Below are 17,916 nucleotides of genomic sequence, written 5' to 3'. Positions count from 1 at the left end.
TCGTGTTTTCAACTAAGCTTGCAGGCTGTGAGCGAAGGATTTCATAATCCACGGCATTTGTCTCACCGATTATGCAATTCGAATAGCCAGCAGTTGGGCTGGTACACTGCTATATGCAGCACACAATTCAGGAAGTCATTTGCCAAACGTATTAAAGCCTTTGTGCAAACAAATGTTTATTTAAATTAGACGCCCGACAAATAAACACAAAAGACCCAAAATAAAAAAAAATCGGCCAGAAAATGCAGAGATACGAAAGCACAGAAATAAACGGTAGCGTTTTGTATTTGATTTTCACTTTCTATTTGCGGTCGGTTTACCATTTGCATTTGATTTGTTGTCACCCATTGTTATTGCCTCTGTTATTTTATGCAAATTCGCATACCCTGGTCACTGGCTGCTATTTGTTTAATAAAAAACCGAAGTCATGCAACACAGTCGGAATATCGCAAAGTTTGCTTGTTGATTTTCAGTAAAAGCCATCTCATTCGCACCAATCCACTTCAGTCTAGAATGGAACGACTAACTTTTGGCACTACCTTTTTTTGATAATAGGTGCAGCTAATTTGACTATATTAGTTTGTTTACCAAATGCCATAAATGATCATTTTAAATAATTTTTTGTCCCTTTAGTTCACGCATGTATGCATAAGGGTAGGCGGCCCAAACGAAGACGAGCACTGAAAAAAAAACATAGCTTGTTTTATGGAAATTCTCCTGAAAATCATAGTTCCTATTGACTAACATAAAAATATGACATTCAAAATGGCAACCACAATATCTACATGTAAACCAAGCCTAGGTAAGTATATCATCAATCCGATCTTTATAATTATCAAAGCCACTCCGCAAATCAGTGACACTATTACCCAAATAAGCAAAAGAATGGGTATTTCCTTGAGAAAAAATATGTCTTTTAAATTAATCATTAATTACGCTTACTAGCGAGTACTTACCCTGAGTGTCCCTATAATCAGAAAAACAGCAGCAATAAAAATGGGAATCCATGCGATCAATGCTCCCACCAACCATTTGTTCATTCCATACAAGGCTTTATATAAATGCAGATATATATTTGTTAGTTTTATAGTGGATATAATTCTTACCTAAATGAATGCAGTCGTAAGAGAACTCTATAATACCGACCAAAATCGCAAGCAAAGCTATTGTGACGCAACAAGGCTTTTGGTTCGCATTCAAGCACATTGTAATTTTAGTTAATTATATAATTTATTTTTGAAATTGAAATCCATATCACTCTGTATTACATTTGAAGCGCCTACTGCTAAAAGCAAATATAAAAAAAATTTCCCCAGAGGAGATGAAAGCAGTCTTTAAGAGTATTAAATACGTGCTCAAAACCTATGTAAAAAATTATTGGTTTTCTTTATTTAATAGAAAAATAGTTTATTCGTAATAATCTCCCTCCAGCTCACGCGCATATGTATATGGGAAGTATATGAAACAGCAGATGAGTACTGAAAAATTAAGATTTTATCATTAAATAATAATATAATAGTAAATTAAAATACAACTTAAAGTTTACTAACATACGAAGGCAACAATGACTATTCCGCCGAGAATATGAAATGCAGAGTCCGAACTCTTATAAAAAAAGGTCTTCCATATTTGTATTTCAATAACTATCAGGGCCACACCGGTAATAAGTGTGACTACGATCCAAAACACTACAAGATAGCGAATTTCCTACAACAGGTCAATAGTTATAATAGATACATATTCCTTTACATTTACTTGCTTTTAATGCGCCTATAATAAGAGGTATCGCTGCCATAATAATAATTGTCCAGGCTACCATGGACGCCTCTTCCCAATGGGTTATTCCAGTCGTGCCTATGAGCATAATTATAGTAGAATATTTTTAGTAAGCACAACTTTACCTAGCCGGTAAAGAGTGTATCCTATAAATAAGGTAGCTATCAGGATCGCTAACACTCCGATAAAGAAACAACACTGGCGGTTGGTAGTGCAGCACATCTTAACTGGTTCAATTGATGATATAGCCAAAATTTAAAAATCCAAAAACTACCGAATGCGATGGAGTATTTTTATTATTCACCATTATGAATTTTGCAATTGAAAAATAAATATATATATATATGTATGCATATATGTATATACATATAAGCAGCTGTTAGTATAAACTGAATATTTTGACATTTAATTCCAAATCACTTTGGTTTCCATAGATACATCTCACCGTTCTTGAAGCAGAAGACCCTATAAGACAATAATACAGTTATCAAATATTCAGATGGTAAAACTTGTATTACCAAGAGATCTGAGCTTTAAAATGTATAATAATAATAAGTGGTTTGAGGAAAGACATATTGATTTCAAAATTTGATTTATTCGTATTCGTCTTCTTCAAGTTCACGTTTGTATGCATAAGGGTAGTACGCGGCAGAAAATACCAAGACTGACAAAAAAGGGATATTGTAATCTTAGACATACTGGTAAAAATAAAGTTTTAGGTAGACTTACGTATAAGAATTATTATAAGGGCCCCAGCAACAATATGGTACGCGTCTTGTGAATACATTTTTTTGCCTGGAGTGAATAGTACAATTCTTACAAGAATCTGAATAACTCCGCAAGTCAGTACTACTATTATCCAAATAACCAGAAGAGTAGGGATTTTCTAAAATTGCGAATAGGTCAAATTTGTGTAATCTTTTTGATAACAATTATTTGCCTTTATTGCGCCTACAATCAGTAAAACTGCTGCCATGATTATGACTAACCAGCCTATCGCAGACACCAATAGCCAACGATTCCCACCATATGTGACTATAAGATCAACAAATAATATCTGTCAAATATAGAAATGCAAAGTGTGGCACATTTTTACCTATCAGATGAGTTCGGTATCCTAGATCGGCGGACCCTACAATAATCGCCAGGAATCCTATAACGATGCAACAGTTCTGGCGGCTCGCATTGCAACACATCTCAGTTCTTGTATGAGTTATAAAATAAAAAGATTATATTCACTGAAAAAAAGGTATAAACGTTCAACACATTATGCAATTTTTGCCTTTTACCGAATTATAAGAAGTGCATTATCAAAATATTATTGATTTTGCGACTGCTTATTAGTGGAAGTGACATTTAATGCCAAGACACTTTGGTTTCTATTTTTAATTTTAATTCAATTTTTAGCACAAGATGCCTATGAGTCAGTCTGAAATTTCCCATTTGTTGGTGGCTCATCTAGTTGCCTTTGCAATAATTACAATGTTGTTTCACATAACTTCACGATTTCGTTGTAGAAAGTTTAAATATTTCCAATACCAAACGGAATTTTTTGGAACTTTCAGTAGTGATTTTTACTCTATTTCTCAAAGTGAGCCAGGATGAAGCCGAAAGATTTGGATTATTCTCAGGAGAAAAAGAGCGACGCCGCTGGCAGGGACTCTAACAACGAGTCACCGCACCCAACATCCTCCGGGTTTAGGCCACGTTTCACGTTAAGCTCGCCATTTTACCAGGGAGCCACTACCTTTGGCGGTAGTGCGGCCACCATTGACGTTTCGCACCATTCGAGCTTTACCAGAACGCTCTCTTCGGAAGTCAACAAAACAAAAGAAACTGCAAATTATTCGGAGTCCGGAGAGTCCAGGATCTTGAAACGCCGTCGTCTGTACGCCTTTCTAAATCAGAAAGAAATAATGTACAGAAAATATAGGAAAATTCTCAATAATTCAGAAATGGAGCTGGATAAATCACAATTGTCATTTAAGAAGAATCAAGTCACGAAGCCAGTAATGCGAACATTCTTCTTCTCGGAGCCGTTCCCGCTAAAACCACTTAACTCAAGGCGCAATTTCATATTTTCCGACCCAACTCCTCTGTAATAAGAACTTTGGTTGAAAGCATTAAGGAATCTACAGCATGTACTTATGAGTATAAGTATAAGTATTTTCAATGTTTCCTTGTACAGAAATTAAAATTTATTAGTGGTACTATTTCTGTATACTACAATATCTGTTTTGTAAGCATTAACTAATGAATTTCATATTAAATGCCAGTGACGGCATTCGAATGATCTTTCAAATAAGTTAAGTGGTAGCACAAAGGATGTGCCCATTTTCGCACATTGAATTTTCCATTTTAATCAAACATATTGGTAATTTAATCAAGAACCTGTGGAAGTTTGCTGCACTTCGGGGAGCAACCGGGATTTTCCCCCAGATTTCAGTGAGTGCATGGATTGAAATGATATTTTTACGACTGGAGGGTTCCAAAATGCCAGCGTTTTAATTAAATTTTTCAAGCAATTCAAGCAAAGTTGCCAATGGTTGACACTGGGCGGGTGGGGGCGTGGCAGGTGCACTTTTTTTGTTGACTGCACACGCCGAGAAGCGGCAACAAATGTGCAAAAAGTTTTCGCACAGCTCCAGGACTCCGGGGCTGTGGGGCAATTGGCATTTGCAGTGGGCGAGGGCGAGGGCAGGAGGCCATTAATTAACTAGAAATGCCATTTTCCACAATTATACGTTCGCCGACTATATAGAAATGTAAAAACTAATTACATTGCAATTTGCCAGCGTAATAGCCCGGGCCAGGCTCGTGTCTCCCCTGCTTTTCTGCAAACTGCATGCAAAGCGAATTATGTGGGTGGGGAATGGGAATGGGGTGGGGTGGGGGATAGTGGGAAAAATGGGGGCTGGATGGGCGGAAGGCCGACTAACAAGTTTCCGCGCTACTTCCTTGGAAATTCAAAATCAATGCAGAAAGCATAGGACACATCCTGGTGGCTCGGAAGTTTGTCCAGCTCCAAGCCAAGTCCCGCTCCCTGTTCTAAAACAACTTATATTCCCGAGCAAGGACTCAGGTGTCCTTTTGAGCATGTATGAGTGCTGTGGGGGCGTGGCATGTTATTATATGCTGCATGCAATGCATTTGCAGGTCCTATAAATGGGAAACACTGGTTGAAAGGACCATGGAACTTAGAACTTGAAAGAAAAGAAACATTTAAAGTAGTTGCAACAAACCCATATAGACATATATGACATCTAAATTTATTGTACGATCTCCTTAGCTCCATATAGACGTATATGTCATCTAAATTTATTGTACGATCTCCTTAGCTCCATATAGACGTATATGTCATTTAAATTTATTTTACGATCTCCTCAGCTTTCACTTTAAAGGTGGAAATCCACAGCCATTCTGCGATTGACTTGGGCGATTAATGGCCAATATAGTTTCCATGTGCTGTGCGCCATTGTGCTTAGTGGTTACTTAAGCCGGGCTTAATTTGCCTTTGCTGCACCCGCAGTACACACACAAAGCTTTTGTTGATACATTAGTTGTTAATATGCTACCGTTGTTAGGGCAACGGACAATTTGATTGATGTGGGATTTGAGGCAGTTGCGTTCTCAAACAGACTCGTCCGCCAAGGAGGTCTTCCTAATGTCCCAATATGCTTATGGATACGCCTTGCACTTGGCTTAGGTGGTAACGCTATTGGCCAAATGTAAATAGTTTGTAATCACTTTAGATTTGCAATGGTATCACTTTAAAACCTCAAACTATATTTAGGTATGGGATTAAATGGAAAGCCAATGCTAGTAGCTTATGTTTATGTTTTTTGTGAGCAGCCATCACTTGAAGCCGATCGAATGACGTCGTAACAGAGAGGAGTTCGAGGCCAGTTAACCTTTCCTAGATTCCGTCCGCCAAACGAGGTGCATTTGAGCCATCATAAGCCCGATTTTTCGACTGACGGCAGCCGGAGAAGAAGTTATGACTACAATTTGCGCTAAACCCAAGCAAACCAAACAATTTGTGGTCGCCTCTATGCACTCACATATAACCCATGCCCATGCCACAACCTCTTCGACATTCAGAGCTCGGCTCCTGGCCAATAATTACGCAGAGGAGCGGAGGATGGGACGTAAATTATGTGTGCAAGTTGTGCGTAAAGTTCGGGCAATGCTTAAACTTTAGCGCCGTGCTCAAGGACGGGGAGAGGAATTGGCTTGGTATTGGACTCGGGCTCGGAGGACCACGGACCAGGGACCAGAGACCAGGGACCAGGGACCAGAGACCAGGGACCTGGGATCTGGGACCAGGAACTGGCGGATGCCCGCTGACAAAGTGGCTGCACTTCCACTTCCCTCTCGATGTCATAAAGTTTATCAGAGGAAGCCGCTCCTCGGCAGCCAGCCGTTTTGGGACCCCATGTGCACTGTACTGTGCTCCATTGTGCCGGCTTCTTTCTATATTTTATGGCATATTATTGGCATAAACATGGCGACGTGCAGTTCGAGTTCGGTGTTCGGGTTTGGGCTTGGGTTTTCGGTTCAGGTTCAGACCTACGTCGCTCGACTGGCGAATGGCGACTGGCGAGTGGCTTGCAAGGTGCAAGCTGGCAATCGTGTGATTTATTCGATGTGTCAGACAAAGCGTTCAATTAGCGACTTAAATTGCGGCGCAAGAAGGCCTAGACAACAAAAGCGCTGCGAGATTTTCAGCTCGCAACGAACCTCTGACCCAGTTCTTCGGTTGACAGTCGAATTGTTTAAAATATGGCCAAGGGTCCACTTTAAGATGCTCACATAAATATATTTCATGTGCGAGAGTGCGTAGGGTCTGGTCTGTCTGCCGAAACATTTAGCACAATTTGCGCCACATTGCTCCCAATAACAATGCCTCATCTTCGATCCAGAGCCGCAGCGGCAGCAGCAGCGGCAGCGGTTCACTCCATTATTGATGATACCGAGTGCCTGTAAATTATCAATTGACCATAAATTTGCTCATTACGTTCGCTTCTCCTGTTCGAGGTATTTTCATTCAAGCTTCTTCCATCCACAATCCGTCGTCTTGAGTGAAGTCGACTCCTTGGTCGCGTCTAACTTTTTGCGCGTTTTCGCGTTTGCCGTTTGCCGAAACGCTTAGCGTTTAACCTGAAACGACTGGACGTCTCATCATCATTTGCCATTGTTGGCTTGGATTGGTTTTGGCTTGCCTTTGAGTTTGAGTTTGGCTCTTGGACTCCAGCCGAGTTGGCTGGGCTTTTAAATAACTTTTTTATAAGCGCTCTCGCACGGCGAGTTATTGGCATTTGGTCTCAGATGCGAACTGCGAACTGCGAGCTGCGAGATGCGCTTATGGCTTATGCGACCGGCAAATTGTTGTTTACAGCTGTCGGGTGTTGGTATTTCATGGCCCTGCTCCTCGCTGCACCGCTATAATTGCACTTTATGCTCTGGGAGCGAGCAGTGGGCCTCGAAAGTGGGCCGTCCATGATGCTTGGCAGCTGAGTTAGGAGCCGATTAGAGTTGGCCGTTGACTTACAGCCCGCTTTGGCAAATAACTCCCGCCTAATTTGGCCCTGCTTGGCATCCGACTAAATCATCTAATCATCTAATCATCTAATGCCCGTGATTATGACGTCAAGGGATGATACCCAAGGAATTTATTAATCTTTTCTGCAGCCCGGGCTCTAATAACGGTGCGCAATTACTGCGATTTTACTCGGTTGTATGTATAATCCATTTACATTTCACTAAAGCATAATCAAGGTATTCCAGTACTCAAATGTCATACCCACAAACAAAAATTTAAGCAACCCAAGCAGCTATTGATTAGGAAAAGATTTAACTCAAAGTAAATTTGGAAGACGTTTAAGCAAAACCATAGTAAAAATGCAGGATGCAGAGACAGATGTAAGTTTTTAAATAATTCGTATTTACTTCTAAACTGATAGATCAAAACCTTACGCAGACGAAGCGAACCAAAAGCTACGTGGAGGACGTATTTCGCAAAGTGCAGGCGAAACCCGGCGTGGAGGACATATTGATCATGAATCACTCGGGTGTGCCGGTTAAGACCTCGATGGATCGCCAGGATGGCCTGCAGTACGCCTGTCTATATGACAATTTGCGGGAGAAGTGCCAGGCATTCCTCTCTAAAATGGAGCCAGCTCAAAATTTAACTCTATTGAGAGTGCGTACCAAGTTTCACGAGGTACTGATTACACCAGATGCCAAGATCACCGTTTTGGTGGTTCAGAATGCCAAGGATACGTTTCTTAACATTAAGGGTTAGCACAAAAGCATTGTGCTGTGTTCATGATTACCACAAGAGATCTAAATAAAGTTTTCAGTCGGACGTTTGCTTTTACAAACGTTATTGCAGCTAAAATGTAATGAAAGCAAACTTCTGAGTTAATGGAAACTTTTCCTAAAACCTTCAAAAATATTATATTAAATTTTATTTAAATGAAAACGAAGAATCCACTTCAGGCCACTTGTCTTGGCGACAAGTGTTTCTCTGTCTGCCGAACATCCGCACCCGAATCGCTCCACGTTTTCGCCTGTAAGATTAACATATCACGTCGCCAATACATTTCACAAGCTCCTACGCGATCTGCGGCACCACCCCCTTCTACCCACTCGACCCCTCCCACCGCCTTTCTTGAGTGGCAGCTGCAAATCAGCGCGAAACCTTTTCCCCTTTTCTGCAACAGGGGGCGCTTGTAATATTTAACACCGTCTGAATTTTAATGCGCCTTCGACTGCCGTTCGTTCACAGCTGACAATGGTGTGCGCCTAATGGCCAACTAATATGCGCAGAATCACTTGGCAGCCGAGTCGCGAACTCGAACCGCAGCTCCAGTTGGGCTGGGATTGGATTGCGGCTGGGATTGGAATGGGATGGAATGGAATGGGGAGCGGGTGCCCAGTGCCCAGATCGTGCAGCTCTTGTGGTACCTGGCCTGTGTTGCAACACCTTCCTTCGGAGGAGCCAACAAAACCGATCGCGTCACGAGTTTTCCCGGCTGTTGGGCGATGGAAGTGCGGTGAGCCGTGAGCGGAGATCGGAGGAGGTGTCAATAACTTTCAAATGCCTGGCCGGGATATGCATTATATTATTATAATGCCGCAGTCTGCAGTTCGCTCCATTCGTCTCCGGCAAATTTATGCATTTTTGAAGTTTTAATAATGTAGCTCGTTAGCCACGGTTTGTTAAACTTTGTTTTCATTTTCACTTGGCTTCACTCTGCGTTTGGGGCAGCTGCACCCGCTCCACATCCATGAACCTATATGCCGCCATGTAGCCATGTAGCCATGTATCCATGTAGCCACACCGTAAACACAATCACACAATATCCCCCATCACGTGTGCCTGTCTTCACTCCGCTCAGACTGCAGTTTTGTTTTCAATATGCGAGTCGTGAATTTGCCCCGGGTCCTTTTCAGGTTTCAGCTGTATCCAGCGCCTTTGCCGTTTTTACTGTCAGCTATTTGTTGCCGTTGGTCATATTGCAGCCAGAGTTGGAGTCCAACCATGGCGCCTTGCCAACGAACCCCACAAGCCCCACAAAACCCAACAAAACCCAACAAGCCCGACAAAACGACAAACAAACCAACCAACCAACCAACCAACCAGTCAGTCCGACACCCGTTTGATAAACGAACAAAAGTGAAAACACATTTTGCATTCGGCAGCTCCTGCTTTGCATAACTCTCAAGGATGTTCGAGGGCCTGCATTCGAATTAGCATCGCATAGTGGAATGCTGGAATGCTGGGGTGATGGGGTTTAAATATGATATATGCATATATGTTTTTAGTATATTCACAAAGTCTAAATGAAAGTATTTTTTAATACAAAATTTGACTAGCAATTGTTGTACATGTATGTACATGGACATATTAATACGAACAGCCATCGCAGCCCTTTAAAAGCAGATGTTTTAAAAGGATGCGGATATTGATTAACTGCAATGTATTAAAACATGTATGGGTGTTTAAATCTCTCCCGATTTACCTATGTGGTAACCTGAGTTGCCGCATCACATATTTGATTGAGTAACCCAATAAGTGGCATTTCATACGCCACAAAGGGAGAATCATGCAGAGGCAGTTAGCCAAATCACAGCCCCCAGCAACAAATTCAGTATGGCAATATATCTGGTCATTAGCCGAAATGGACAAGTCGTGAGTTGGTGTTAAGTGCCAGGCAACAAAAATTAGTTTTCATTTGTTTGCCTGAATTATGGATGGATTTCATTAGGTGAAACTATGCGAAAGATATGTTGCAGAGGGTTAAGAATGAACTTTATGTAATCCTAGGAAGAGTTTCCTGGGATTTGTATGTCTACAAAAACAATCTTAAAATTTTCAAAAATGTGTAAAAGTAAATCGCCTTTTTTATGGATTCTGGGAGGTATTGCATTCGTATTCATTTTGATAGGACTGCTGCGACATGGTATTTAAATATACATACCCATTTTAAAACTGTGTTAATTTTAAGTATTTCTACAGTGTTTAATATCAGCACATACGATATTATTTTCCTTACTCCGGTTGTTATTTTCATTGGCATTGCCTTTGCAATAAAAATTATGTCGGATGTGGTAATAACTTAATAGTTTTCAGTGACATATTTGCGATAAACTAGTTTTTCTAGGAGTATATACATTTAGCTTTGCTCTCTATTTGTGTCATACCAATATGCTGTGCTTTCGTATTTGCGTTGAAGATACACCTTCTGCTCAAGGATTGGAATTCTATTGAAATATTTTTTAAAATCGCTCATATTTTACATCTAACGTTTTTAATTGGTAAGAAAATGTATTATTGTAAAAAAAAATATCTAAAGTTATCAGTGTTTTCATGCTTTTGGCTTCTGTTTATCTTCGCCTATTATTTAAATGAAATGAACGGCTGGTGCTAATGGAAATATTAGGGAAACGTGAGCGTTGGAAAACTGTTTATAAAATTACAATTCCATTCAGCGACAACGTGATTAGCTGAAAATTTGATGCCAAACTTCTGATGAATGAAAATCACCGGAAAGTTCACCGCTGGCAAGCCCCTCTAATAAGACACATTGTCTAGCCGAAGGATATGGCCAAAGCGAAAGGTAAGTTCCCAAAATACAAATGGCATGGGGACGAGTCCTCTGCCTCCGTCGACGCTTGTTTTCCTTGTTATTGTTGTCGTAAGTTTGGCAACTTGGCTCTGCTCCTTGGGCGAAGCGAAGCACATTACAACTAATACACTCAGACGATGTACCCGAAAGTTTGCTTGCGTCGCACAAAGAGCATAATTACCAACAACATGGAAAAATCGGGAAAATTCAGTAATTCAGTGCAAGGGGGAGAGCGGCAAGTTTTCCACAAAATTATTTGCGGTCGCCAAGATGGAAAGAGCAGCAGTACGAAAGTTTGACATAAAGAAAAGTTTGCGCAAACCGACTTAAAGAAAATTATAATTACACGCACAGTCAGCCAAATAGTCGAAGTTTTGGTTTCTGGTTCGAGCTCGTACCCGTTTCGTTTTTGGTTTTGGGTTTTTGTAAAATTCTGTAATTGCCGTTAGTTTTCGAAGTTTTCAATTCGCAATTTGTTCGCCAGGACAACTGGCAGAACAAACAAGAGCAGCAAATTATGGTGAAATATGCAAAGAAAATGAGCCACACGAATCCTCTCAACCCATGAAAATTGGAGAATATAATTATACAACCTGCCACCACTTCAAGGTGTGCCCTCTAAAAGAGCCCAGAAAACTGAGCTGCCCAGATGGAATTACGTGCGGTGCTCATCGACGTTCCTTTTGGCTTTTCTATAGTTTTTGCGCTAGTTTGGATTTCCAGCCGAACTTTATAATTGGCCAGGCAAATGACGTATAGGATGGGGTCGAGAAATTGTTCACATTTCAATATTTTTGAGTTCAGCAAAACGATAAACGTTGCGATGCATATCGGGTTTGAGGCACCAAATATATCGTGTGCATTAACATTTCCATGTCCACAATACCAATTCCTAATAATAATAATAATACTCGTTCAATTTAATATTGTAAGTCAAATATATTAAACTAATTTTAAATGTTCACGTTTGATTGCATTTCTTTCTTCCGTACCGCTTACCCTCTCCCCAAAGTTATTCCAGCCAGTCTGTTTTAATTTTTTATGCTCAACCCCCAACTGCAAGTCTCCCACTACAAAATTCCCGCCTTCTCCTCTTATTTCCATTTTAATTTGCACATGGACCCGAGGTTGTTCCTGGACCGACCCTTGGTCACTCTGGCCGTCCTTCGGGATGAAGGGAGTTTCATTTATTTAATGCATGCACAATTTCCTAGACACTTTAACTGCGACTTTTGATTTCCATTCCCAAATCGCTGTGCTGAGAACTTGATGTGGCGGCAGGCTTTGCACAAAGCCAACTGGACGCCCTTAAAAAACGGCAAAGGAAATAGATATAGACGGTCCCGACTGCAGACGAAAATAAAAACAGCCCAACAAAGGAATTTTCGCGCTTTTCTTTTTGATAATTTAAGTCTGGGCGGTTCTTCGACTGCTAGGCTCGAGATTGAACACAATCGGGTGAGAAAAGAAATAAAAACATTTAGACTTAAAAAAAAAATATATATAAATTCTTGTTTTTGATAAGTATCAACATTTTTACGAAACATAAGTTTCTTGAGTTTTCTGTTGAGCTTAACGAAAAATTTCGTTCAATATTTATCTAATTCTAAACTGATAAAAAACAAAATGTGTGTTAAACCTCGTACAGATCTCGTTGCTGAGGCCATCATCCTAATAATTCTAGCCGCAATTGCAATTGGATTAGTGTCTGCCCGTAAATAAAGTTTTCAATACATAAATTTAAAAGGATTTAAAAGGAACTCTAAACTATATATTTTTCACAGGTGAAACCCTGGAAATATACCACAAACTCCTTATTGGAGTATTCAGCTCTGCAGTTTTAGCTGCAATCTTATTGCTGATTGGCATATTCTCGGTATATGCATGATACGTATCTTAATTATTTTATTTTGTTCATTTTTGATTTTCAGAATAAACTCTTTACTTTGTATGCTGGGATGGCTATAATGCTTGAGGCAGCTATTATACTTTTTACCATAAATGTGATCGAGTGGACCAAGGGATGGAAGTACAGATACTTACTTTACGGTGTATTTTATCCATGTGAGCCACTCCACATTAAAAATAGAAAGTGTAACTATTTAATCTCTATCTTTTGTAGGCTTTTTATTGTATACGTGTTACTATTCATTGAGGTATGCATTAGAATTGAAAAGATCAAGAGATTAAATGGAACCAAGTATGGGGCGACTTTGAATGAAATACTCCAATGCTTTTTAATTTAATTTGTAAAATTGTCTGTGTCCTTATCGAAACCATTTTAAAAGCCATATAAATAACTTAACACTGGGGGTTGTTTTGCTTTACGGTTAAAACTTCACTTTTCTGACTGTTAGATTGGGCTGAGCACAGAAATAAAAACATTGAGATTTATTTAAAAAATATATGGATTCTTGCTTTTGATAAGTTACGATATATTTACGCATCATAAATTCCTTGACTTTTCTTTTAGGTTTAACGAAAAATTTTGTTCAATATTTCTTTGATTGCAAACTGATAAAAAAAATCAAAATGTGCAACTTTTTTTCTGGAAAACTTACCGGTCGATTAGAATTAGGTCTTTGGGCCATCGCCATAATAGCACTAAGTGTCGTTATTATTATATATGTGTCTACCCGTAAATCTACTTTAAAATATATACATTAAAAAAAAAAGATTAAATCTTAGAACTATCTTTTTGCACAGGTGAAACCTTTGGAGTATACCACAAAATCGCAATTGGGGGATTCAGCTTTACAATTCTTGCTGCAATATTCCTTCTGTTTGGTGCAATCTGGGTATATAAAAGGATACGTGTATTAGACATTATATTTTGACCCTTTTTGGATTTTAGAAAAAGGGCTGTCTTGTGTGGACTTGGGTGGTTATAATTATTTTGGTAGTTATTATAATTACTACCGTATATATTATCAAGTTGTGCAAAGAATGGGAGTTTACCACAGAGCGGACTAGAGTATACACCATATTCGGTTTAATAATTAGTCCATGTGAGAAAATCGACTATGAAAATAGAAACCGTAACTATTTAATATCAATTTGTTTTAGGTTTCTGTTTGTATTTGGTTATCCTATCAGTGTTATATGCATTGGAATTGAAAAAATCAAGAAGTGAAATGGAAGACCGTATCGTTATATATTCTCTGTGGTGCTTTTAATTGAAATATCCCAATGTATATAAATAAAAAGCAAAATGTGTGGTCAAAACTATACCAGTCGATCAGGATTCGTTATGTTTGCCGTCGGCATAATAATGTCGGGTGTCACTATAATTGCAATTACAATACTTACTTACTTACTTTTCAATACTATTTTTTTTGCCCAGGTGAAACCTTTATTGTATACCATAAAATCATAATTGCGGCATGCAGCGTTGCAATTTAAGCTGCAATATTGCTTCTGCTTGGGACAATCATGGTGTATAAAGGTATGAGTATAAGACACTTTAATTTAATACTATTTGATTTTTAGGAAAAACGCATTCTTATGTGGACTTGCTTGGCTATAATTATTGCGATGGTTTTTACAATTGCTATCGTATTTCTTATCTGGTTGTTTAAAACTCTTGCGGCAGACAAAAATATTTCATTCCATGCCACGGCCTATGTTTATGGTTTTACATGTGAGTTACTCGGCTCTAAAAATAGGAAACTTAACTATTTAATCCCGATTTGCTTTAGGATTCTATATCTGGTCTGGTTGTCCTATCAGTGAAATATGTATTGAAATGGAAAAAAACAAGAAGTGCATAGAGAATCGTTTCAGTGCACACTGCTTTTGAATGAAGTATTCTAGTGTATATTAAATTAATTTGTAATTTGTCTGTGTCCTTTTCAAAACCATTTTAAAAGCTATAAAATTGTAAAATTTGTCATCTTTTGTAAAAGCTGATGTTAAAACAGCAGTGTGTTTTTCTACATCGGATATGAATTTCTCGTGACATAAAAGGGCGAACAAAGGGATTTTTGAGCTTTTCTTTCTGATAACTTAACTCTGGGGGTTGTTTTGCTTTACGGTTAAAACTGCACTTTTCTGACTGTTAGATTTCATTAAAGATTGATATTGAGCCCATTGCGCTGAGCACAGAAATAAAAACATTTAGATTTATTTAAAAAATATATAGATTTTTGCTTTTGGTAAGTTACGTAATTTTTTAACGCATCATAAATTCCTTGAGTTTTCTTTTAGGTTTAACAAAAAATTTCGTTCAATATTTATTTGATTGCAAACTGATAAAAAAAATCAAAATGTGCAACTTTTTTTCTGGAAAACTTACCAGTCGATTAGAATTAGGTCTTTGGGCCATCGCCACATTAGCACTAAGCGTCGGTCTTATTATATATGTGTCTACCCGTAAATCTACTTTAGAATATATACAATCAAAAAAAAGATTTAATCTAAGAATTATCTTTTTGCACAGGTGAAAACCTTGACGTATACCACAAAATCGCAATTGGCGGATGCAGCTTTACAATTCTTGCTGCACTATTACTTTTGCTTGGTGCAATCTGGGTATATAAAAGATACGTGTATTAGACATTATATTTTGACCCTTTTTGGATTTTAGAAAAACGGCTGTCTTGTGTGGACTTGGGTGGTTATAATAATTTTGGTAGTTATTATAATTTCTACCTCATATATTATCAAGTTGTGCACAGAATATGAGGTTTCCACCACACGGGCTAAAGTATACACCATAAAGTACACTGTCTTCGAGTGAAATATTCCAATGTATATTAATTTAATTTGTAAACTTGTCTGTGTCCTTTAAAAAACCATTTTAAAAGCTATACAACTGTGTCTTTTGATTGATAAAACAAACTGTCTTTTACATTGGATATGAATTTCGCCTGAGTTGAAGGGCGGGGCAGAAATCCCCCGTTGGTTTTCATTGAGGCATGCAGTCAGTCTGGAAGCGAAATCAATGACAGAAATATGAAATGAAAATATAATTGGTAATTTATTGTGTCTACAGATCGTTTTTGCAAAATGCGAGCAAGCCAAGTAAAATAATAAATGCACATATTCGTGTGTGCCTGCCTGGATATGCATTTCCATATACCCAATGCAGTTCTGTTTACTGCCTCAGAAAAGTGTAGTGGGTGGTGCGGGTGGTCTGGGTGGTGCTGGTGGTGCTTTATGGGCCTACAACTCCTCCAGCTACACTCCAGCACTCCGGCGAAATCCACTCGAGTGCGCACCAATAAAAATAATAAAAACTGTGCCATAATAAAAAGCGCAGCGCACAAAGAGCGAAAAACACCCGAGCCGCCCAAATAAATCACACAACTTTGCAGACAAGGGAACCCCCAGGAGTCGGGCTTTTGGGCTCGGTGCACTGTGAAAAACGTTTTGGAACTGTAACGTAGCATGCAGATTATTAATTCTTAAATTTGAATGTCTTGTGTGAATATTCAAAGAGGTCTACAATTTTCTATTTGTTGCAGAATGTACTAAATGTTACGAAATGCAGTTCGAGTCATCTGAGAGTTTTTGCAAGTGTATCTGTGCTGCAGAGGCGTCTGCATTGAATAGAAGGAAATGGAATGAATTGGACGAGCTGTAGCATTGGTCCTTCACAGTCGAGTTAACATTTAAAACTAATAAAAGAGTGGAGATGGGTGGAAAAAAAACATAATTACAAATCTTTAATGTTTCCTAATCAAAAGAGATTTTTGCAGCGAATAAAAATGAATCTCAAATCGATAATGAATCAGTTAGCGCTTGGTTATGTGATATCCATGATCAGTTTGGCATAGCTCAGCAAACAGTTTTGCAGACACGATAACGAACTTAACAATGGCTGCGAGACCAGGCTCTGATTTCTATAAATCAACCGTCACTACGCAAACTGTCCAGACAGCGGAAAAACTTTCCATTTTCCGGCGGTGGCGGCGGCAGCTTTTGTTTATAAACGCAGCAAACCTAACGATGAATCAAAGTCCAGATCGCCAGGCAGATCAAAGCCGCAAAGCGATCCGCAGGCCTTGAACATCGAACCGTAGGAATCCTAAGAATCCGAACAATATTGTCAAAGCCCAAGCGACCTGTTCGCCCAACTAACGAAGTGAGTGCTGTTTCGTTCATTAACGCCATTAAACCAGTTTTGACATTTTAATTAAGAATGTGCAACATTGCGTATGCGCATTCTGATCTGCCAGCCAAGGTCAGGATCATAGATCATAGGCGAGCGCTTATCGCCGTCTACAAGCTGATGCAGAACAGCAACAGCAAAAGCAACAGCAACGGCAACAGAAACCCGCTAAGAGCGCCATCGCACCACAGCTTATCGGCCATATCGGTCGGCAGTATCTGCATTTGGCCATGTCCTGCGGCGAGCAGTGCGACAAGGCCAAGAAATTTGCATTTACCAGACTGTCGCCCACTTAATTACGCAGCAACGCAACCGTTGCAGTTGCAGTCGCTGTTGCACTCGCTGTTGCACTCGCCGGCGTTGCAACAGCATGTTGCACACTAACAAGCCGGTCCTGCAGCAAAGCCTTTTGCCAGAACCCATCGAAGCCGCGGGGCACCCGACAAAAATACTTGGGAACATACTAACACTAATAGTAAATGGGTACCTCTACCATATAGGAAAACCTAAATAGTATTAATCACACACAAAATGCTGCTGAATATTAAAAAGTTATGAATCGAACAATATTTACAGAAAGCTTTAAGTACACTAAAGAAATTGAAAAGTTCTATACATTTTTGATATGCATTTAAAGCCAACATGACGACTTTGCTGGGTGCAAGGGCACATTGCAAGCCGACATTGTGCATCTAGAAATATTTCGCAACAAATTATTCAACACTTTGCATGCACACCAAATGGCTGAGCAGACGGAGGTGACTGGGCGATGAACATGGACAACATGAGGCGACTGGCGACCCTCTGGCCCCCACCCGACTTGGTTCGACTTGATGCCCACTCTGGAATCCCCAGAAGCCCCTTCCCGGATGAGTCCCTTTGGCCATGTCAGCG

At 39.5% G+C, this 17,916-nt stretch overlaps 7 protein-coding genes across 12 annotated transcripts; 4 read left to right on the top strand and 3 right to left on the bottom strand.

Annotated features, from left to right (window-relative positions):
- Positions 1-251: 251 nt before the first annotated feature.
- On the bottom strand, positions 252-1,309 carry LOC26535140. Of its 2 annotated transcripts, XM_015197390.2 has the most exons (4): positions 1,107-1,309; positions 957-1,051; positions 746-896; positions 252-680 (listed from the first exon to the last, which is right to left on the bottom strand). In XM_015197390.2, the coding sequence occupies exons 1-4, from the start codon at positions 1,204-1,206 to the stop codon at positions 610-612; spliced, it is 417 nt and encodes a 138-aa protein (XP_015052876.1). In that variant the 5' UTR covers positions 1,207-1,309; the 3' UTR covers positions 252-609. The 2 variants fall into 2 exon arrangements, 1 of the variants encoding a protein (XP_015052876.1); XR_005560682.2 differs by lacking the exons at positions 746-896; positions 1,107-1,309 and having other exon boundaries at positions 572-680; positions 957-1,043.
- A 72-nt stretch (positions 1,310-1,381) lies between these two features.
- On the bottom strand, positions 1,382-2,096 carry LOC26535387. 2 transcript variants are annotated; one of them, XM_039372724.2, is made up of 4 exons: positions 1,902-2,096; positions 1,760-1,854; positions 1,555-1,707; positions 1,382-1,478 (listed from the first exon to the last, which is right to left on the bottom strand). In XM_039372724.2, the coding sequence occupies exons 1-4, from the start codon at positions 1,996-1,998 to the stop codon at positions 1,392-1,394; spliced, it is 432 nt and encodes a 143-aa protein (XP_039228658.1). In that variant the 5' UTR covers positions 1,999-2,096; the 3' UTR covers positions 1,382-1,391. The 2 variants fall into 2 exon arrangements, with proteins under 2 accessions (XP_039228658.1, XP_015052899.1); XM_015197413.2 differs by having other exon boundaries at positions 1,551-1,707; positions 1,902-2,094.
- Positions 2,007-3,156, bottom strand: LOC26535687. 2 transcript variants are annotated; one of them, XM_039372725.2, is made up of 6 exons: positions 3,066-3,156; positions 2,873-3,014; positions 2,717-2,811; positions 2,506-2,662; positions 2,295-2,440; positions 2,007-2,241 (listed from the first exon to the last, which is right to left on the bottom strand). In XM_039372725.2, the coding sequence occupies exons 2-5, from the start codon at positions 2,970-2,972 to the stop codon at positions 2,370-2,372; spliced, it is 423 nt and encodes a 140-aa protein (XP_039228659.1). In that variant the 5' UTR covers positions 2,973-3,014; positions 3,066-3,156; the 3' UTR covers positions 2,007-2,241; positions 2,295-2,369. The 2 variants fall into 2 exon arrangements, with proteins under 2 accessions (XP_039228659.1, XP_043062882.1); XM_043206947.1 differs by having other exon boundaries at positions 2,873-3,149.
- Positions 3,157-3,260: 104 nt separating this feature from the next.
- LOC6530855 lies at positions 3,261-4,060 on the top strand. Its single transcript, XM_002091698.4, has one exon. It carries the CDS (start codon positions 3,378-3,380, stop codon positions 3,876-3,878), a length of 501 nt encoding a protein of 166 aa, XP_002091734.1. The 5' UTR covers positions 3,261-3,377; the 3' UTR covers positions 3,879-4,060.
- Positions 4,061-7,566: 3,506 nt separating this feature from the next.
- LOC6530854 (dynein light chain roadblock-type 1) lies at positions 7,567-8,231 on the top strand. The gene is made up of 2 exons (XM_002091697.4): positions 7,567-7,698; positions 7,757-8,231. The coding sequence occupies exons 1-2, from the start codon at positions 7,678-7,680 to the stop codon at positions 8,078-8,080; spliced, it is 345 nt and encodes a 114-aa protein (XP_002091733.1). The 5' UTR covers positions 7,567-7,677; the 3' UTR covers positions 8,081-8,231.
- Positions 8,232-10,119: 1,888 nt separating this feature from the next.
- On the top strand, positions 10,120-13,215 carry LOC26535497. The gene is given in 6 exon segments (XM_039372873.1): positions 10,120-10,244; positions 10,301-10,392; positions 10,446-10,617; positions 10,620-10,901; positions 12,842-12,974; positions 13,033-13,215. Coding segments are annotated over 4 exon segments (453 nt in total). The 5' UTR covers positions 10,120-10,129; the 3' UTR covers positions 10,694-10,901; positions 12,842-12,974; positions 13,033-13,215.
- A 143-nt stretch (positions 13,216-13,358) lies between these two features.
- LOC26536162 lies at positions 13,359-15,745 on the top strand. 3 transcript variants are annotated; one of them, XM_039372872.2, is made up of 6 exons: positions 13,359-13,548; positions 13,617-13,708; positions 13,765-13,918; positions 13,977-14,345; positions 14,400-14,550; positions 14,609-14,787. In XM_039372872.2, exons 1-4 carry the CDS (start codon positions 13,443-13,445, stop codon positions 14,084-14,086), a joined length of 462 nt encoding a protein of 153 aa, XP_039228806.1. In that variant the 5' UTR covers positions 13,359-13,442; the 3' UTR covers positions 14,087-14,345; positions 14,400-14,550; positions 14,609-14,787. The 3 variants fall into 3 exon arrangements, 1 of the variants encoding a protein (XP_039228806.1); XR_005560726.2 differs by lacking the exons at positions 13,617-13,708; positions 13,765-13,918; positions 13,977-14,345; positions 14,400-14,550; positions 14,609-14,787 and adding exons at positions 15,349-15,440; positions 15,496-15,745 and having other exon boundaries at positions 13,528-13,548; XR_001454236.3 differs by lacking the exons at positions 13,359-13,548; positions 13,617-13,708; positions 13,765-13,918; ... (1 more) ...; positions 14,400-14,550; positions 14,609-14,787 and adding exons at positions 15,094-15,281; positions 15,349-15,440; positions 15,496-15,745.
- Positions 15,746-17,916: the final 2,171 nt, after the last annotated feature.

Source organism: Drosophila yakuba, chromosome 2R (genome assembly GCF_016746365.2).
Source record: "Drosophila yakuba strain Tai18E2 chromosome 2R, Prin_Dyak_Tai18E2_2.1, whole genome shotgun sequence".
Classification (NCBI taxonomy): domain Eukaryota; kingdom Metazoa; phylum Arthropoda; class Insecta; order Diptera; family Drosophilidae; genus Drosophila; species Drosophila yakuba.
Note: the sequence above shows the minus strand (reverse complement) of the source record. Positions and strands in the feature narration are given on the sequence as shown.

What these genes read in the sequence shown, in the direction of transcription:
- LOC26535140 (XM_015197390.2), bottom strand. Translation starts at nt 1,206, where the DNA reads ATGTGCTTGAATGCGAACCAAAAGCCTTGTTGCGTCACAATAGCTTTG. An exon ending in TTACGACTGCATTCATTTAG is followed by an intron (nt 1,052 to 1,106) that starts GTAAGAATTATA and finishes ATTTATATAAAG; the next exon opens with CCTTGTATGGAATGAACAAA. An exon ending in TGATTATAGGGACACTCAGG is followed by an intron (nt 897 to 956) that starts GTAAGTACTCGC and finishes TTTTTTCTCAAG; the next exon opens with GAAATACCCATTCTTTTGCT.
- LOC26535387 (XM_039372724.2), bottom strand. Translation starts at nt 1,998, where the DNA reads ATGTGCTGCACTACCAACCGCCAGTGTTGTTTCTTTATCGGAGTGTTA. An exon ending in ATACACTCTTTACCGGCTAG is followed by an intron (nt 1,855 to 1,901) that starts GTAAAGTTGTGC and finishes TTATGCTCATAG; the next exon opens with GCACGACTGGAATAACCCAT. An exon ending in TTATTATAGGCGCATTAAAA is followed by an intron (nt 1,708 to 1,759) that starts GCAAGTAAATGT and finishes GACCTGTTGTAG; the next exon opens with GAAATTCGCTATCTTGTAGT.
- LOC26535687 (XM_039372725.2), bottom strand. Translation starts at nt 2,972, where the DNA reads ATGTGTTGCAATGCGAGCCGCCAGAACTGTTGCATCGTTATAGGATTC. An exon ending in ATACCGAACTCATCTGATAG is followed by an intron (nt 2,812 to 2,872) that starts GTAAAAATGTGC and finishes TTGATCTTATAG; the next exon opens with TCACATATGGTGGGAATCGT. An exon ending in CCTTATAATAATTCTTATAC is followed by an intron (nt 2,441 to 2,505) that starts GTAAGTCTACCT and finishes CTTTTTTGTCAG; the next exon opens with TCTTGGTATTTTCTGCCGCG.
- LOC6530855 (XM_002091698.4), top strand. Translation starts at nt 3,378, where the DNA reads ATGAAGCCGAAAGATTTGGATTATTCTCAGGAGAAAAAGAGCGACGCC.
- LOC6530854 (XM_002091697.4), top strand. Translation starts at nt 7,678, where the DNA reads ATGCAGGATGCAGAGACAGAT. An exon ending in TGCAGGATGCAGAGACAGAT is followed by an intron (nt 7,699 to 7,756) that starts GTAAGTTTTTAA and finishes AACCTTACGCAG; the next exon opens with ACGAAGCGAACCAAAAGCTA.
- LOC26536162 (XM_039372872.2), top strand. Translation starts at nt 13,443, where the DNA reads ATGTGCAACTTTTTTTCTGGAAAACTTACCGGTCGATTAGAATTAGGT. An exon ending in TATTATATATGTGTCTACCC is followed by an intron (nt 13,549 to 13,616) that starts GTAAATCTACTT and finishes CTTTTTGCACAG; the next exon opens with GTGAAACCTTTGGAGTATAC. An exon ending in TTCTGTTTGGTGCAATCTGG is followed by an intron (nt 13,709 to 13,764) that starts GTATATAAAAGG and finishes TTTGGATTTTAG; the next exon opens with AAAAAGGGCTGTCTTGTGTG.